General features: G+C 40.7%; 1 protein-coding gene across 2 annotated transcripts in view; it reads right to left on the bottom strand.

Annotated features, from left to right (window-relative positions):
• Hmgcll1 (3-hydroxymethyl-3-methylglutaryl-CoA lyase like 1) overlaps positions 1-14,131 on the bottom strand; it is a 120,016-nt gene extending 105,885 nt beyond the window's left edge. The window contains exon 1 of one of the 2 annotated variants that reach the window (XM_032909353.1): positions 13,675-14,131. In XM_032909353.1, coding sequence (XP_032765244.1) covers positions 13,675-13,782 — 108 coding nt within the window. In that variant the 5' untranslated portion in view covers positions 13,783-14,131. The remainder of the gene's footprint in view (positions 1-13,674) is intronic. The other variant, XM_032909351.1, reaches the window with a different exon arrangement.
• Between the last annotated feature and the right edge of the window lie 3,893 nt (positions 14,132-18,024).

The raw sequence follows: 18,024 nt of genomic DNA, 5'->3' as shown, positions 1-18,024 counted from the left end.
CACCTGCCACAGGGTTCCTGCTTCTCCTTGGTTGCAACTGGAGACACACTGAAGCCATGACATTAGGGGCAGATTGCTGCATTTTAGCACAACTGTGCCTTACCACCTTTTCATCCCCATATACTATGTGTTATATCATCTATCATTAAATTAGTTTCACTGTGTTGCTTTTGTGTATATAATGACAAATGAATGAAAAGTAAGTATAAACTTTAAAATATCACAATAATACCTACTTCCACACCCTGCAGGTAGCAGAAATTTGTGATCTTACTCTAAACACTGTGCTTCAGGTGACCTCTTAGAACAGTGGTTCTCAACCTCCCTAATGCTGCAACCTTGTAATATAACTGTGGTGACCACCCCCACCCCACCCCTGTATAAAAGTTATTTTCTTTGCTATTTTATAACTGTAATTTTGCTACTGTTACGAATCATAACTGAAACATCTGACATACAGGATATCAGATACGCAACCACTGTGAAAGGGTCATTTGATGCCCCCAAAGGGATCACGACCAGCGGGTTGAAAAACTCTGGTAGAATGAAGACTCAATGGTTAAAGAAACCATTGATTTTTCCAATAGAACCTCTCCAGGAACTTTAAGTTCTCTATATAACAATTCTGTGCTTAGTATTAGGAATAAGTATAATAGCATCTCATATATATTCTAGCTTTATAATGACTGAGTCAACTGGATTCACCCTGAATCTTAGCTATCTACTGAAGAACTAAAGAAGGATTTATAGAATCGTCCTATAAATCTATTTGCTCTTAATGACACAGAATAAGGCATTTTGAGAATAAGAGTATTTGATTTATCCATGTCTCTTCAATCTCACATTGGAAATATTGGGTCCCAAAGGGAATTAATAATGGAAGACCAATAAAGTTGTCATCCTAACCATTTGTAGTCAGTGGAGGTTGTTTAACAAGTAACACATCTGATTGTTGTTGTTTTTTAAAGAAAACCTTCCAATGATAACTAAACACTTTTATTCCTATTCTGTAAGAGCAGAAGCCCAGAAACTTCTCAGCGGATCACTGAGAAGGCCACTGTCCTCTTAGTGCTAGTCCTGCTTGTCAATTCTCACTGCCAGGATAAGACAGAAGGAAAAGACGCTGTGCAGCTCGACATGAGGTTAAATCCAGTGCTTCCAGGTTAATGGCCTGAGAAAAGATTTATTAACTCCCAGAGATTCTATGGCTTTATCATGGAACTGAGAATAACAATATGTCTTTGTAGAAGTCATATATGCTATCTAGAAAAGTTATTGGAATTATTTCAATTATCTGATAGAACAGTTATTATTATATAATTAAAGAAACTCATGTTACTAATTTCTAATATTTAACATATCTACCATTTTATCACATACACTCTTTGATTTGTTCCAATGTAATAAATCAGCTGCAAATCCACAGCAAGCATGCTAAGATATACTACTCCCATATACAATATATTTTGATTAAGACAATTGACGTTCAATTTAATAAATTGTCACTATATCTTTCCCATTAAAAGGTCAACAGCTGTATAAATATCTCAAAGAGCAAGCAGATTGGCTCTTCACAGATGAGCATTTATGCAAACTTTATGTTCCATCTTCTTTAGCCGAAGCTTTCCTTCCATATTTGCTAGAGCATACATTCAGCAGAATTAAATTAAATATTAAAATCATGCCATAAGGGAACGAGGGCTAAGTGATAGCAGACATCGTGAGTGAAGTCCTGAAGAAGTCCATCTGTTTCTCCACAGACCTTGGAAATGCCATTTAAGCACAGCCCTAAAGCTGAGGCAAACGGAGCGCCAGATTACCTTGTACCGTAACGTCTGAGCGAGTCCACCACTTTCTGGACAATGTAAGGTTAGAGCCATTCCACATCACTTTAAAAGTCAGAGAAATCTTGGCCCCCTAAATAAAAACTCTCGAAGAGTAGAAATCGTGTCTAATGGAAATAAGATTCCTATTTTGACTCCGACGTTAACCTATGACCACCTCCCGTTTCACAGTGAAATGAATACATATTGAGTGAAGAATTTTAAAAGCGAATGCCAGACTCTGTACACCCAGTGGGTTACAGATGGAGAAACGCAGTGGCAGAGAGCCACTCTACTTCCTTTAAAGTCCAAAAAACATTTGGAAGGAAACCCCAGAAGGAAAGACGTCTGACAGACAAATTCTCTGGGGTTTCCAGCGGTCTCGTTTGCCAAGCTTCCTAGACCCCATTGCTTGTTAATAAAGTTCAACAAAGAGACTTTATGAACACTGACTTCTAAGAGTAAAGCATGCATTCAAGAACTTTATAATGCACTTGAAGTTTCCTGCCATCTGTCCTTCCCTACTTCACAAATCCAAAGAAACACGACTTAGAAAATCACAACCATGAGGTGTTCTATGCACCATCAATGGGATACGGAGCCCCAACGCTGGCTCCTGGTCGGCAGACCAGAGCTTAGCCTCAACAACAGAAAGAGGGTCAACTCTTAGGATAGCACTTCCGGTTCTTCACGCTTTCTCTTCTGGGACAAGGGAGAGGAAGGGGGAGATAAAACATTATACACAGTATCAATTAACTCAGTAAAAACACCACTATGAAGAAGGAATGAAAACGAGACCCCAATTCCTCTGATTTTTCAACAGTGGCCACAAAAGGAGAAAGGGAAACAGACTTTGGACTCCTGTTGTACTAAGACTTAAAAATAAGGAGTAGATGAAAAATAACAAGAAAACTCACAAATTCTAGCTTAAAATGTACTTAATAATATTCTATAATAATAGCAATATATTTAATAAAACTAAATATATTTCCCCAAAAGGAAAGTAAATATAAAAAGCCATTGTCATTTAAACCATAGACGTCTACTGTCCCCACCAAACACAAACTACTTGTTTCTATAAACACTTAATGAAGGCTTAAAAGTTAGGTCCACTAAATAACAGAAAGAAAAATAAGACAATGCTGAACCATTAAGTAGCTCAGACACACAAAACATATATTTAATATAGAGATATTTTTATCTATTTAACCACACATGGTAAGGATGTCTGTGTCGATGAAGAATACATGGATGGGACCAGTTAACATGTTTCCTACAAACTGGGGCTGGCAAGAAGGGAGTTAAAGTGTGTTACAGTACACATGAAGTACAGCAGTATAAATATACAAAAACCAAAAAGTGTCTAATCTCATTTCAAACTAAAATCACACAATAAAGCAAGATTTAAAATTATTGTTCTCAATTGTTTTCTTTTGGGAGTCCTAAACAGTTGTAATATCTATGACTCAGAGCAATGGCCAGCATAGAAAGATACCCTATCCCTAAGAGTACAATAATGGTACTTGAATATTGCTGGGAACAACATCTCTAAGTGGACTTGCAGCCTCCTGAACAGAAGAAAATCATGCCTGGTGCTGGAAACCTAGGCAACTAGGCAAGGCTAGTGAGGACATGGCTCTTAGAACAGAACCTACTGCTATCTATCATCCTACTAGAGCAGCATAATCCCTAACTTCATTCTAAAACATATCCTTGTACCTACACAAAGGGCAGTTCTCACCCCATCCCGACACACACACACACACAAGAAGCTTCTCCACACCAAATGGAAACCACTACAGAAAAAGCACTCTAACTCCTGCTCCTTCAGGAAATGTATCACAAGGGGGAACGGAAAGATTATGAGATCCAGAAGGCCAAGAAGTCTACTCTGTAAGGCTCTGTCTCCTAGAAGTGACTGCCGAGACTGAACATGCTAAAGAAGAAGGGAGTGGGGGAATCACACAAGGCTAGACAAATAATTATATGCAAAACAGGCAACCAATGACTGCTGAGAGGGAACTAGCCCCTCCCAAGAATGAACCCCTAATTGTTATTCAGTGCAAAGCAGTCAGACCTGAAATTGTCAATGCATAAACAATGAAGTCAACACGTTGTACTTATGTATTTTTATATCTACACACACACACACACATACACATGCACACACACATGCACACACACATACATACATACACACACATACACACACACATGTATACACACGCACAGACACACACACTCGTGACAGTATTAATAAAAATAAAGAGTTCATCATCAATTGAGAAGGAGTAATGGGGGAACATGAGAAGGGTCAGCTGGGGAAAGGGAATAGGAAAATGGAGTAATTATAGTTTAATTAAAATGTATTCTAAAAAGAAATAACTTTCCATATTTCAGTCTATTAACTCTACACATTTTACTTTGACCAGAAATGCATTCTTATCTATTCAAATTTTATTTGACCCTCAAATCTACCATTTTCATACGAACTGCTATTCTCACGTACCTAATTAAAATAAGTTTATGGATCTATGATTTTTTTTAATGTAACTGCAGGGGCTGGAGAGATGGCTCAACAATTTAAAACATTTGTTTCTCTACAAAAGATCTGAGTTTGTTTCCCAGCATCCACAAAAGGCAGCTCACAACCAGCCACTTGTAACTCCAGTTCCAGGGACTCAGAGACCCTTGCCTCTAACTCACCTGGTACCTACACTCACGTGCACCCACCACCACATAGACACATGTACAAATAATTAAAACAAAATAACTGATAAAAATCTTCAACTGCAAGGAAAATGGGAAACGATGACTTAAATAAAAAGCAGAATAGAGAACTAGATTTTAAACAAACAGAGCCATACAGAATGAAAATTTAACCTTGGGGAGCTGAAAAAAATCCACTAAGAGCCCTGGCTGCTCTTACAGAAGACCCATATTCAGTTCCCAGCATACACATGGTAGCTCACAAGAGTCTTTAGCTACCTGTACTGAAGGAATTTCACCCCTTCTTCTGGCTTCAAGGCACACCAATCATGTGCCTGATATACATACATACATACATGCATGAAGGTTGACCACGCATACACAGAAACTTAAAATAAAAATAAATCTTTAAAAATGTAGTCCTGGGACAAGACAAAAGCTCTAGATGTTTTATTTCCCATCAATCTCTGTTCCTCTTTCCCTCAGTTTTATTTCCCATCAATCTCTGTTCCTCTTTCCCTCAGTGGTCCTCACCGTGCTGTATCAGAGAGCCAGACCTCATTCTTTCTTCCTGCAATTGCTGGAGGAGGAATTTCTAGACCAGGAAAGTAAGCGGCAGTTCTTTCTATGAAAATCACGATTAGAACTCACAGCTGAGTGTTTATTGTCTCTCGGCACATCCCCTCCTTTACTTTATTCTGGTCCCCCCTTTATCTCTTTAAAACATGATATCCTATTTTCCTGTCATTGGCAGATCCCCACCTCCTGGTCTCTTGCTAGGTGCATTACCTCTGTGGGTTTTTGGACTGAAAGACACCTATGACTTGCCGTCAAGATAAATTTGTGTAACCGTGGCACAGTTGATGTGGAAGAAACCAACCGCTTTCTGCTTGGTTGTAACGCCCACTGCAAGGGATAAAACACACTCCCGAGACTGCGAGAGTGGCCAGGAACCTGAGACTAGAGATGTTAGGGGCTTAGGGGAAAACTTACTATTATTCTGCTAAAGGAATATAAAAATTAAATGGCTCCTAATGACATATTGCTATATGCATAGATCAGGGCATCGCTCAACCTTCATTAGAGAAGCTTCTTATTACAGTGGATAGAAATTAACACAGAGACCCACAACTTTACAGTGTGCAGGGAATGAGAGACTTTGGCATACTCAGTTCTAAATGGGATGTCTTCATCAAACTTGTGCCCTCAAGGCTCAGGGATCCAAGTGGAAGAGGAGGCAGAAAGCTTTGTGAGCCAGAGGTGATGGATAGCTCCAAGGAAACTGCATTTCTAGACACAGCAGGACCGAAGTATTTATGAACACATAGAGACTGGGACAGCAAACACAAGACCTGCACAGGTTCAGGCCAGACAGAGTCTGAGAACTAAGGAGGGAAATGGACATAATGTTCTACCCAAGAAGCTGCTTGAAATTGATGCCTACTGAGAACAAGAAAAATCAGTTTTCTACAAAGTGTCACTGGGTAAATCAGCACACTCCAGGGTAGGCCCCATGCCCATGAGTGGTTGACAATATAAAACAAAGTCTTTATCTGTCTTCCTGTCTTCCTTCCTTCCTTCCTTCTTTATTTGTTTCATTCTCCTCTTCCCCCTCCTCCTCCTTCTCCTCCTCCCCTTCTCCTCCTCCTCCTCCTCCTCCTCCTCCTCCTCCCCTTCTTCTTCTCCTCCTCCTTCTTCGTTGTTATTGTTTTGTTTATTTGTTGATTGGTTTGGTTTGGTTTGGTCTTCTCTCTCTCTGTATGTGGAGGGAGGAGCAGGGAGGGAGAGAAAAATATGGAATTGGATGGATTAGGGAAATGGGAAGATCTTGGAGAAGTTTGGGAAGGGGGAAGGATGTGATCAAAATATATTGCATAAAAGAGACTTGAAATTTAAAAATAAAATGTAAAAAAGAACCCACAGCTAACCTCTATGACTATGCAGAGATGACAGAACAGCCTTTAAAGTTCTTTCTTAACACGGAGCATTAAAGTCAGAGCTTCCATATACTAGACAAGGGCTCTAGCACCGAGCTACACATAAGCCTTTTAAATTTATTTCTCTATTGAGTGTGTCTAACTTCTTGACGTTAATATTAATTATGAATTTGTGAATAAATTAAAACTCAAGCCTTCATAGGTCCGGGTAATTTTTAAAGTTTTTATTTAGAATTGTTTTTAAATAGCTTCATTTTATAATAAATGTTTTGAGGACGGGATTCACTAATTAGTATTTCTGTAAGAAAACAGTGTCAAAATGGGTTATAAAAATGGTTCAATCTAACAGGAGAAATTAAAAACTCTTGAGTATTACTTTTGGGCTGAATTCTGATTATTTGGGAAAAGGAAGAGCGCTCAGATGGAAAGATGGCGTGCTTCTGATGCCTTAACGACAGTTTCTTGCCAGCTAAATGATTATGAAAAACAGAAACATGGAAAAATAGAAACATCTTGAACAAGTTCATCATGCTATTTCCACGTGACTGTCCACCAAGGATCCCCAAAACAAATCACACTGAGCGCAGGAGGCAATCTGATGCCAAGGACAGTTAGAAGACAAATGTGTATAAAGGCATTCTTTTATACTTACATGTTTAAGGTGAGAGCAATCAAATAGAATATTTCCAGGGATAACATTTTCTCAGCTAGGCAGCTGGACAGGACTATCTGCCCCTCTACACAGAAAAACAATTGCCAGGCTACTAGAAGGAAGCCAGAATCCTAAAAGCTGCTTTTGTTCTTAGGACTTTAACCAGGCTGCCCAAAAATGTTCAAATCCAAAGTCCAGTTAAAATGATCCAAATATGTGGTCTGATTTTGCCTCTCAAACACTACAGGTCACCTGCAAGTGACCCATGACGTTTCTGGGTCCGTGAAGTCTGGTCTCCTGGTTGACTAGAAAAAAAAGAAGAAGAAATAAAACTCAAAGCTAAGTGTGTAATGGGGAGAAACAGAAGGAAGGGTCAGAGAAAGTTACAGCACAGAGTGAATAACCATAAAGCCAGAAGACTTGGAGGAGCTTGAAGCTGATGAGAAAAAAAAATCACAGTGTAGGGGGAAGGAAGGATGTGAAAGCCAGCTGGAATCAGAGAGAGCAAGGAATCCAGGAGCCAACAGAAATCCAAGGACAGAAAGTATTGAAGATTGAAGGGAACAGGAAATTTATTGGAAACCCAGTTGTTTTTCCTTTTTTATCCAACGCAATTCTCTTCCAGACTGAATTCTACTCTCAACCTCAGGGAGGGCAGAAGGGAAGTCAAAATTCACAGTAGTCTCTCCCCAGCCTGCGCTCGAGTGAGCAGGAGCCAAGAGCTCAGGAAGGACACAGGAAAGGAACTGTGATAGGAGTACAGTTGGTAGCAGGGTGGCGGCAGCAGCCAGCACAGAGGTTACCAAGACGAAGGGGCGAAGGGAAAACAAAGACAGCTGGGAGCCAACCGCAAGTGCTGCTGAGTCAGAGCTTCCAGAAGGCTCGATAAACTCTTCAAGTGAATCCTCTCATAGCTATCGTGGAAACGTGCCTGCAAACTCAATGTTCTGGAAGTAGAACTTCCTGAGTTCCCAGCCTAACTCCGCTATTCTCTAGCTGCTGGCTATGAGCAACTAACGTGTTTACTCACTGTCTGCCATGCACGTGAACGCTACAAAGCCGACTACTGTGCCGATTAAACAAGCAATCAGGAAGCACCTGGAACGTACTCGGCAGCCAACAGTGGCTGCTATAAAAAGTGCTTGGGACAGGAAGCCCATGCAAAACAATATGGTTTGATTAAAGAGGATGAGGAGGACACAGAATTATTACACTTTTTTTTTTTTAATAAAACACCAAGAAGCACATTTCCTAATAGGATTGAAGCTAAAACACAGGCCAAGGTGTCTACTACTGTTTCCACACGTACGTGCTCATTCAGAAATCAGTATGACCAGATTTGACCTAAAGTTATTTGAAAAGTCACAGTGTAAGAATGGAGAACCTTCTTCCTGTGGGTTTCCGGGTAAGTATTTAGAACACATTTAGGAATTGTGCTGCTTTAGGAAAGTGGCATTAGTAGGCTCTTCTCTATGATCCGTGACTTCACTAGCAACTGGTGGGCTGGGCAGATTTATAGGAGAGATGAATCCCCTCCCCCCATTGATCAGGCTTTGAGCCCAATTAGACAGTGGTTGGCTATCCCTAAGGTGTGTCACTATTGCACTCTTGGGGATAGCTGGCTGAACTGTCATTCATTGTGGTTTGCAGGTTTCTCAACAGTTGAATAGGACTATTGATTGCTTTTCTCCCTTGGCTTCTTGCATACATAGCACCCGCAGAAACTGTGAGAGCTAACCCTCAGGGGTGAAGCTCTGAGAGCAGATCCAGCTCAGTTTCTGCAAGTTCTGTATTTAAAGTGTGCAGTGTGGTCTCTTTTTCCCATCCCCTTTTCCTATTACCTGTATTCCACTATCCTGATTCTAGATCTCATCAAAGAAGCTTCTTTTTGCCCAGGCAGAGGCAATTTCAGAAATCCACAACTGATCAAAATACAGAGAATACCGACCATGGGTGCCCAGCTTCTATCAACACAACCCTTACACCTGTGGCTCAAGGAACATCACAAGAGGGGGCAGAAGGGTTTTAAGAGCCAGAGGATCAGGATGTCTGCTACCATACAGTACCTTCTCAATATGACAGGCATTCTCTGTCCATGTTATTTCAGAAATCTAGTCCCCTAAATAAAGCCATTGCTATGGCAATACCAGTAGATGTGCCATGCCATATGGAAGAGAGATATCAAAGCCCGAAACCTAGATGGAGAGCCACAGGTAATTAATAGGAGGGGGGGGGGAGGGAGAGAGAGAGAGAGAGAGAGAGAGAGAGAGAGAGAGAGCGCGAATATGAACTTCCCCAGGAATAAGACATCTGATATGTTATATGAAAAACATTAATGTACTCAGTTGGTTTTATTTACTTATAGATAGATAGATAGATAGATAGATAGATAGATAGATAGATATGCAACAATAATTAAAGAAGAGGATGTCATAAGTTTTAGAGAAATTGAGACAGACACAGGCCTTTTCAGGAGAAGGAGGGCTAGAAACAATATAGTACTCACATATGAAATATTCAAAAATTTTTAATTAAAAACATAATAATCATTTTTCCCTGGAAGATGATAGGTCAAACTCTCATCATTAAAAAGAGAATGAAGCACCTTTTAAAGTAAGCAAATTCTTTATTTGAGATACATCTTTTTTTCCAACAATAGTATTTATTTGAATATCCCTGGAGACACATGAACATCGTTAAAGAATTTTGGAGTGGTGAAGATGATGCATATGGCTGAAAACAGTCTGAGGGTCAATTCAAACACTGTCAAAGTTAAATTTACCTTAAAGTAGTGAGTAATCAAAGTCCTGGATCTTAAAGAGATACTTAGAGCAAAATAACACAAACACAGGATACAAAAGAAGCATTTGCTAGCATATCGCATAGGTGTAAAAAGAGATATCATCGTATACATGTAGCAAAAAGAAGCAACTAGTAGTGTGATGAGAGACAGGCAGACACACATTGACAGAACTAGAATATATCAGGAGTGGAAATTTCAAAATGAAAATGTATCTTAAAGGTTGATCAATGAGTGATACATTGGCTGTATAATTTGAAATTCTGGAAAACTAGCAAAATTGGTAAACTTTAGTTGTTTAAGTAAGAGACCCTGTCTCAATGTATCAAGTAGCGAAAGACCAAGAACAACATTTGATGTTCACCTCTAGGCTCCAAACACTTGCATACACACGGACGTGGACCTGGATACACACATGGGCATACACACACTCAAATACTTTAAACACACACATTCACATCAAGTACGCACACACATATAGGCACACATAAAAACTGTGAAACCTAAAATCATAGAATTCAACAAATTCGACGGACCCAAGGGTAGACAGAGCTGAAGACGGAACCGGTACCGAGAAATGTAAGAAGGAAATGAACACGCTGAACATGGAAGGAAAGAATAAAAATACAGAAAGAAATGTGACGTTGTATTCATTTATTTAGTGTCTGTGGACTGTGCATGCGTGCGTGTGTGCATGCGTGCAGGTCAGAGGAAATCGGTTCTCTACTTATACCAGGTGGGTCCCATGACTGCACTAAGGTCACTGGGCTTGACTGCAGCTGCCTTTGCCCACTAAGCCATCCTACTAGCCTTCAGACCAGTAGATTTTTTAAAGAAGAGGAGACTGAAGTGGATAGTCTTGGTTGAAGAAACATAGTCTCTGTACAAGACTAGAAATGGATAAATCAGTGGGGGACAAGGGGAAGGGAAAATATATGCATAAATATTCATTGACAGTGAATGAATAAATATATTTTATAACTATCTCATGTGGAGAATAAATGCATACAACCACAAGTACCAAAAGACAAAAGACAGCGGTGGAATTAAGTGTTACAGCTTCAGTTTTAATAAGTTATAACACCAATCATATTTATATTTTAGCAAGTCAAGGTTAGATGTTGACATAGTTAACAAGTAGGAACATAATGCAAACACAATATAACTGACATGTTAATTCAGTGGGGAAATTAAAAATACAAACCAAAAGAATGAAGGAAGGAGTGGGAACAAGTTAACAAGGAACATACAAAATAAATATAAAGCAGTGGGGTTGTTTCGTTTTCTAAAAATTCATCTCCAGTCCCCTCGCGTTCCTTAGTAAGTGTGCTAAGGCTACCTGGTCACCAACAAAATGTATAAAGTTTAGATTACCCTTTCAGTAAATTCAAGCAGAAACATCATATGGAGAGTTTAAAATCAGAGGTAGGTTAGAACTAAACTTTACTAGTCTGATTAATTGATTTAAGAGATGACTTCTAACTCATCAGGATAGTTTCTATTTAATACACAGAACGAAATTTCACAAAGGAGGTGGGCTAGTCTATGTATAAAGTCACTTAGTAAGATGTGCAGGGTGCTGTGATATATTGGGTGTGGGGAAATGGAGAGAGACAGAACCTTGTGTTCTAGCCTTTTATTATTTAGCGTGACCTTCTCTCCCTTAAAGAAGTTTCTATGAATCCCAACTGCAACCACATCAGGTCCTAACACGTCACCTGGCCCTATATGTCATCTTATCTACCACATCCTACAACAAGTAAGTGGTAAAGTTCCGGTACAACATTCAAATTTCATTCGCCTGTTTTCTTGACCATCAAACCTGCCAGCAAGCTACGTATTAAAAAGATGATTTCCAAACAGTAACAACACCCAGTGGATGCTGGTACTAAGACAAGACTCAATGGATAGCATGTAGTCGTTCTCATTCGATTTGAACTCACTTAACAACTATGTATTACATATTATAATGTGTGTAATATAATATATATTACATTATATAATTATAATCATTGTTTTAAGACTTCCAGAAAAGCACGGAAGAGTCTGAAAGCCGTGTCCTTATTCTGCCTCAGCTATAATCTTAGAAAGTTTTCATTTTCCACGTTTCTTCCTCTTAACCGGTGAAGCAGACACCACCCTCCATCCTCCTCCTCCTCTTCATCATCCACCAAGCACACAAAACATACAAATCAGAGCACTGGGGCATACACACCACTCTACGGACCACCCAAGCAATAAAGTCATGTGAGTTCAACCCAGGGAAAGTAAATGTTAGGGATTCTTGGTCGTGTAAGACAAACTGACCACTAAAGAATGTTGACAACATTCCAGGAAGTTCAAACCGGACTACGTGGAAATCAGCCGTGGGGACATGGACGGAGATAAAGCCTTGTCACTGTTGTCACGATCAGGTTTGAGCAGGGGATCCTGGTCAATCCTTCTGTGCCTTCTTATTGGTATTACTGGTAGAAATAGCAGATTCGTTGTGGCCCTTGCACATGTGCATACTGTATACTGTGATCGTATTCGCAGCCTCATTACCCACTCATCAGCTCCTTCCCCCTCATGCTTTTCAAGTCTCCTAACCCTTCCCTTTCTACTCCCGTCATATATGTCCCGTCCTTGGGCGACAGAAAATGGGCAGTATTAGTTGATTGGGCTCTGGGTTATTTCCAGGCATCTACCTACGAATGACATGATTTTGTTCATCTCTCTGAATAATAAGCCATTGGGTAATTATGCTGTATCTTCTGTACTGGATCCATCCATCTGTTGATAGACAGTGAGCTCATCCTAGGACTCTTGCAAATAGCTCCAGTCATGCTCTAATTAATGGGGCGCAAACTATTTATAAAACCACCCACGAATGCTAAGTCCTACTTGTGGATCGAAGGCTTCAATTTCACATGTTGGAACACTGAACTGAGACCATGCCATAATATGAATAGCTACTGTTAAAATGGCTGGTGTAATACCATATAGTAAAGCTAGCCTAGCCCACTAAAATACAAAAATAACGAGAACTACACTGTTCACAAAGGGAACAGGCACCTAGAATTAAAAAGGCTAATACCTAAGGCCTCACAAAGCCCTTGACTCATAACAGTTCTCAACATTTAAGTAACAATCATTACTGTCTGTCGTTTTATGTTTGAAGTTTAACCTTTTATGCAAAAAGGAAATTTATTTACTTATGCTCACCTAGCTAGCACATCTGTTGATAGTACATGGAATCATAAATAATAAACACTGAGTTGGCTTTTCGCAGCTCTCAGGAAAATGCTGGAATAATTTTATTCGGTAATGGTTTTATTCAAGTTTGCTTAATTTTGTTAACACAAAAAACACTGTAGTCAATGCTCTAACATATCATGTGATTTTAATCGTCGTATGCCTTCCTAGTGTGCCCTAGCTTCATCCTCTTTCTACCACACAAGGTGACATGTTTGTAGTCTGTTACACATTACAAGGAAGAACATGAGAACAAAGGCACCGCCCTTCCAAGAACACAGACAAGATCACTCCTATAGGCGACCTGCAAAAGGCCTGGGGTAGGGAAACTACTAGGCCTGCAAGGATGAGCCTGCTGTTCACAGCCGAGAGGATGAAAGGCTTTTCAGCTACAGACCCACAGGGTGACAATAGAATGGGCCTCGGGCAGGACCCTGCCATACAGAGGTGACAGAGACACAGGGGGATGAGGGTGAGGTTGATGGGGGGGTGGAGGCGCCCTAGGCCGCGAGGTGGTACCTGCGCCGGGTCCAGCGCCCCTGCCACTGAGTCTCCGCTCCAGAGATGCTCGCGGAGAAGCTGCTGGTAGTTGAGGCAGTGCTTCGCAGCAGATGGTAGATTCCCCATGGCAGCAGCCTAGGTGCCGCGGGCGGTGCTGGATCCCGCGGCCCGAGCGGAGCCGGGAGCGGGGTGGAAGCCGGGAGCGCGTCCCGCGGGTGCCCGGGGTCCGAGCTGCACTGCGGCGGCGCGGTTCCTGGGCAACGCCCAAGCAGGGGTGCAGCGGGCACCTGAGTCCCGCGCCGAGACCCAGATCCCGGGTAGGAACAGTTAATTGAGGCAGGGTGGCACTTTTTCTCTTTCTCTCCATAGAACATGGAGCTCTGAGGGCTGATTGTCCGCAGGTGCTCACCCACCGACCACCTCGCCTGAGTCAGACTCCGGGGGCAGGACCCAGGCCTCAGAAAGGAAGAAGCACAGGGCTCTCTACAGACATTCTTTCCTTCCCAGCCACCAGCCTGTAGGGTTGGCACTATGAATCCGTTTGGAGTTTATGTCTCGGGGCAAAACTCTATTTAAAATTTGCTCAGGCGCTTTGCAGTATTAAAAAGCATAAACCCTAAATTGGGGGGGGGCATATGAGAGGTGAACAGCAAACCAAGTTGTCAGAAAAGCCGATGATGCGAGATAAATGTTGAAATGCTGAATTCTTTTTCTGCTGTTTTACGTTTACTGATTTTTAGTGGCTATCTCCTTCCACCACCACACGGGAGTCAGGGACAGAACTCAACTGTCTGCTTCGGCCTCACCAACAAGCCTCTTTACTTTCATATTCCCTGGGTATCAAGAACTAATTCTTAAAAAGCAATTGGGCAATAACTAAATCCCTAAAGGCTTCCCTTTCATCCAAACAAAAACAAGTCGTCAGAAATAAGAATTATTTATAAATTAAATAAATTTTAATTTATTTATAAAATATTTATAAATAATATAAACACATTTATATGCTTTATATGAAATAGTTTTAATTTATATGTAAATTTATATATTATAAATATAAACTTTTAGATTTATACGGTAGCCTTGGAACCAGACAACCCCTGCTTCATCTGCCTACTTCATAAGCACACTTAGATGGCAGACTTTTCCGTGTGGAGTCCGTAGCTTGAAGCTAATAATACACAATCATCAATAGTCTTGTGCAGGGTGACTGCACTCTCCTGGAGACCCAGGTAGGTGTCTGTGGACAGGATGCTAGCTGGCCCTACTGTTTCCACAGCTAGTAAGACTCAACAACACACAGGTGCGCACGTTTGCACAAATGATCATGTATACAACAATTAACTTCTGAGAGATAATATGGACACATTTTGAAGGGATTCATCATCCAGATTGGATAAAGAATATTTTATTAATTCTTTGAGATTTTCATCCAAGAGATTTTGAACACATTCACTCCCTGTCCCCTAAGTCATCCCAACCACCGTCTCCATCCCTTCTGTCCAAGTTTAAGATACCTTTTCACATTTTTCTTTCCCCACCAAGTCCAGTTGGTGTTGCCCAGCTGCTCTCGGGAAAGGGAGCTGCCCCGGTGTGTGCACGACTGACTCTCCCTCTGTAAGCACCTATCACATGCCAATAACTACTCGGTTCCCGGTAGGATTTCATAGCCACATGTCCCGCTCTACACCAGGGTTTGGTCTGACTGGAGTTTGTGCTGGTCTTGCGAATGCTGTTAACACTTGCTATGAGTTTGTCTTTGCAATTGCCCTGTTGAACCTGGAAAACACTATTTCCTTGATGTTATCCTCTGCCTGGGGCTCTTTTTGTCTTAATGCTCTCTCTTGCCTGAGGCCTGGGGGTCGGAGTATGATGTGTACGTCCCATGTAGGGTTGAACACTGAACGATCTTACTTTCTGTATGCAAGCCTAAAAAGATATAGTTAGCACAATAACAAAAATAAAAAATAACAAAAATAAAGGTTTTGCCCTGTTTGGATTGCTATACCTTTAGAAAACTGTAATTTGTTTCCCTCTTCTGATCAGAAATCATGTTTTAAATAGTTCCAAGCTGATGACAGAATGTTACAAAGAATACTAAGGATGGAATTTTTAAATCTAATCATATAAGTTCTATTATTTGAAATGCAACTATTTTATTTACTTTAAATTTCTAAGGAAGTAGATGAGAAAAGTAACAATGACAGTAATCTATACTTGACTCATTATCCAATGGTTTCAGTATACTACACATTAGCATAGGTTTTTTTCATGTTCTAATTCGTGTAATCTTTGTAACGGTCACCTCACATAGGCTTCTGTAATACAGCCATTTTGGATGTGGAGAATGAGAGTTACAAAAACACCAACCAAAAGTGACCAAGTGATCAACATATCTAATGACTCCACTGTCTACAGGCCTAGTCAGAACCAAAGCAACCCATCTCCCTAGTGACACAGCTGTCTACAGACTCAGTCTTGACCAATGTGATAGAGCTAGCCAATGATTCAGCCGTTATATAGATTTGCCATGATCGAAGTGACCCATCCATCCAGTGACTCAGCTGTCTATAGACCCAGTCATGACGTAAGTGATAGATCCACCCAATGATTCAATTGTCTATAGACCTAGTCATGATTTAATTGATAGATCCACCCAGTGATTCAATTGTCTATAGACACAGTTATTGGCACCAAAGTGTTGTTGTTTGCAGTTTATGTAGACTGCCCTTGTAATAGAGCAGAGGGATTACTACCATCTCCCTCATCATGACTGACAGATTATTAGAACATGTCTGTCACACAAAGTAGGAAAAATGTATTTATCTATTTAAGCTATACCATCTATGAAATTCTTGGCAGCACAGGCTACAACACTTTATGAATAAATTAATGTTTAAGATAATCTCAAAGCCAATAATTCTAAACTATCATTCATATGCTTAACTTACTTGCCTCCTTCTTCTGTCATTAATTCTTCTGTCATTCTGCCCCATGCCTTTATTTTTCAAAAGGTTTATCTAAGCTGGGCAGCAATGACTCACATCTTTAATCTCAATGTTAGGGAGTCAGAGACAAGTTGGTCTCTGTGAGTTCAGGGCCACAGAGTGAGTTCCAGGAGAGCAAAGACTACACAGAGAAACCCTGTCTCAAAAAAGAAAAAACAAAGAGTGTGTGTGTGTGTGTGTGTGTGTGTGTGTGTGTGTGTGTGTGTGTGTGTGTGTGTTCATGTGTATATTCGAGTGTTTTGCTGTACGGATGTGAGTGCACTATATATGGATGTACCTAGTGCCCACAGAGCCCAGAGGAAGGAGCATAATTCCTTGGAATTGGCTATGTGAGTGCAGGAAACTGATCTCTGCTCCTCTGAGAGACAGCAAGTGTGCTTTAACCACAAAACTCTATCTCCAGACCTCTCCCCATCTCCAGGCTGTTTCATTTTGCCTTGAACCAGAATGGAAAGATGGGAAGTGATAGGGGCATGGGAAGGACGAAATCAATCCCTGACCTGGACGTCTGGATAAAGCCTCTTGCCAGCTGACAAGAATAATCATAATCCCAGCATAGTTAACATTTGAGTAAAGCCCTTCTGCTTTCTGAGCTCTGAGTCTGCAGTTTAACAAGAATCTTACTACCTGATTTACCTACCATAACTATCTGGTATGGTAAAAAGACTTATCCAGAGATCATATGACCTTGGTGGCTCTGACTTTTACCTTATCAAATTACAATCCCATCCAAGGCCCTTCCAGGGCCACACCATAATTTCATCTACCAAACAGAAAGAGAAATGGGTGGATTAAATGTTTCTTAGCAACCTTCTGAGATATCATTTGAGAGCCGCACTGCGGGCTGGAGAGATGGCTCAGTGGTTAAGAGCACTGATTGCTCTTCCAGAGGTACTGAGTTCAAATCCCAGCAACCACATGGTGGCTCACAACCATCTGTAATAGGATCTGATGCCCTCTTCTGGTGTGTCTGAAGACAGTTACAGTATACTTACATATAATAAATAAATAAATCTTTAAAAAAAAAAAAAAAGAGAGAGAGAGAGCCGCACTGCTTTGTAGGGATCACGCTAAGGCACATCAAACCTGTATTAAAAATAAGGCTGGTGAGATGGCGCTTTACGTGCAGCATTCACAGTACAAGGGTGAGAAAGAGTTCACATGCCTAAAGCTTACTTTAAAGCCAGATAGGCAAGGCAGTTGTCTATAATCCCAGCACTCGGGAGGCAGAGAAAGATCCTTAGAGCGAGCTGGCTAGCCTAGACAAAACAGGCTAGCTCCAAGAATACACTTTATGAATACCCATATCATACCTATTTTAATAATCTGTTCCTATTCTCTGAAAAGCCCATACCCGTTCTCT

The sequence above is a fragment of the Rattus rattus genome, chromosome 8, assembly GCF_011064425.1.
Source record: "Rattus rattus isolate New Zealand chromosome 8, Rrattus_CSIRO_v1, whole genome shotgun sequence".
NCBI lineage: Eukaryota > Metazoa > Chordata > Mammalia > Rodentia > Muridae > Rattus > Rattus rattus.
The sequence above is the reverse complement of the archived record's forward strand: the minus strand, read 5'-3'. Positions and strand labels throughout refer to the sequence as shown.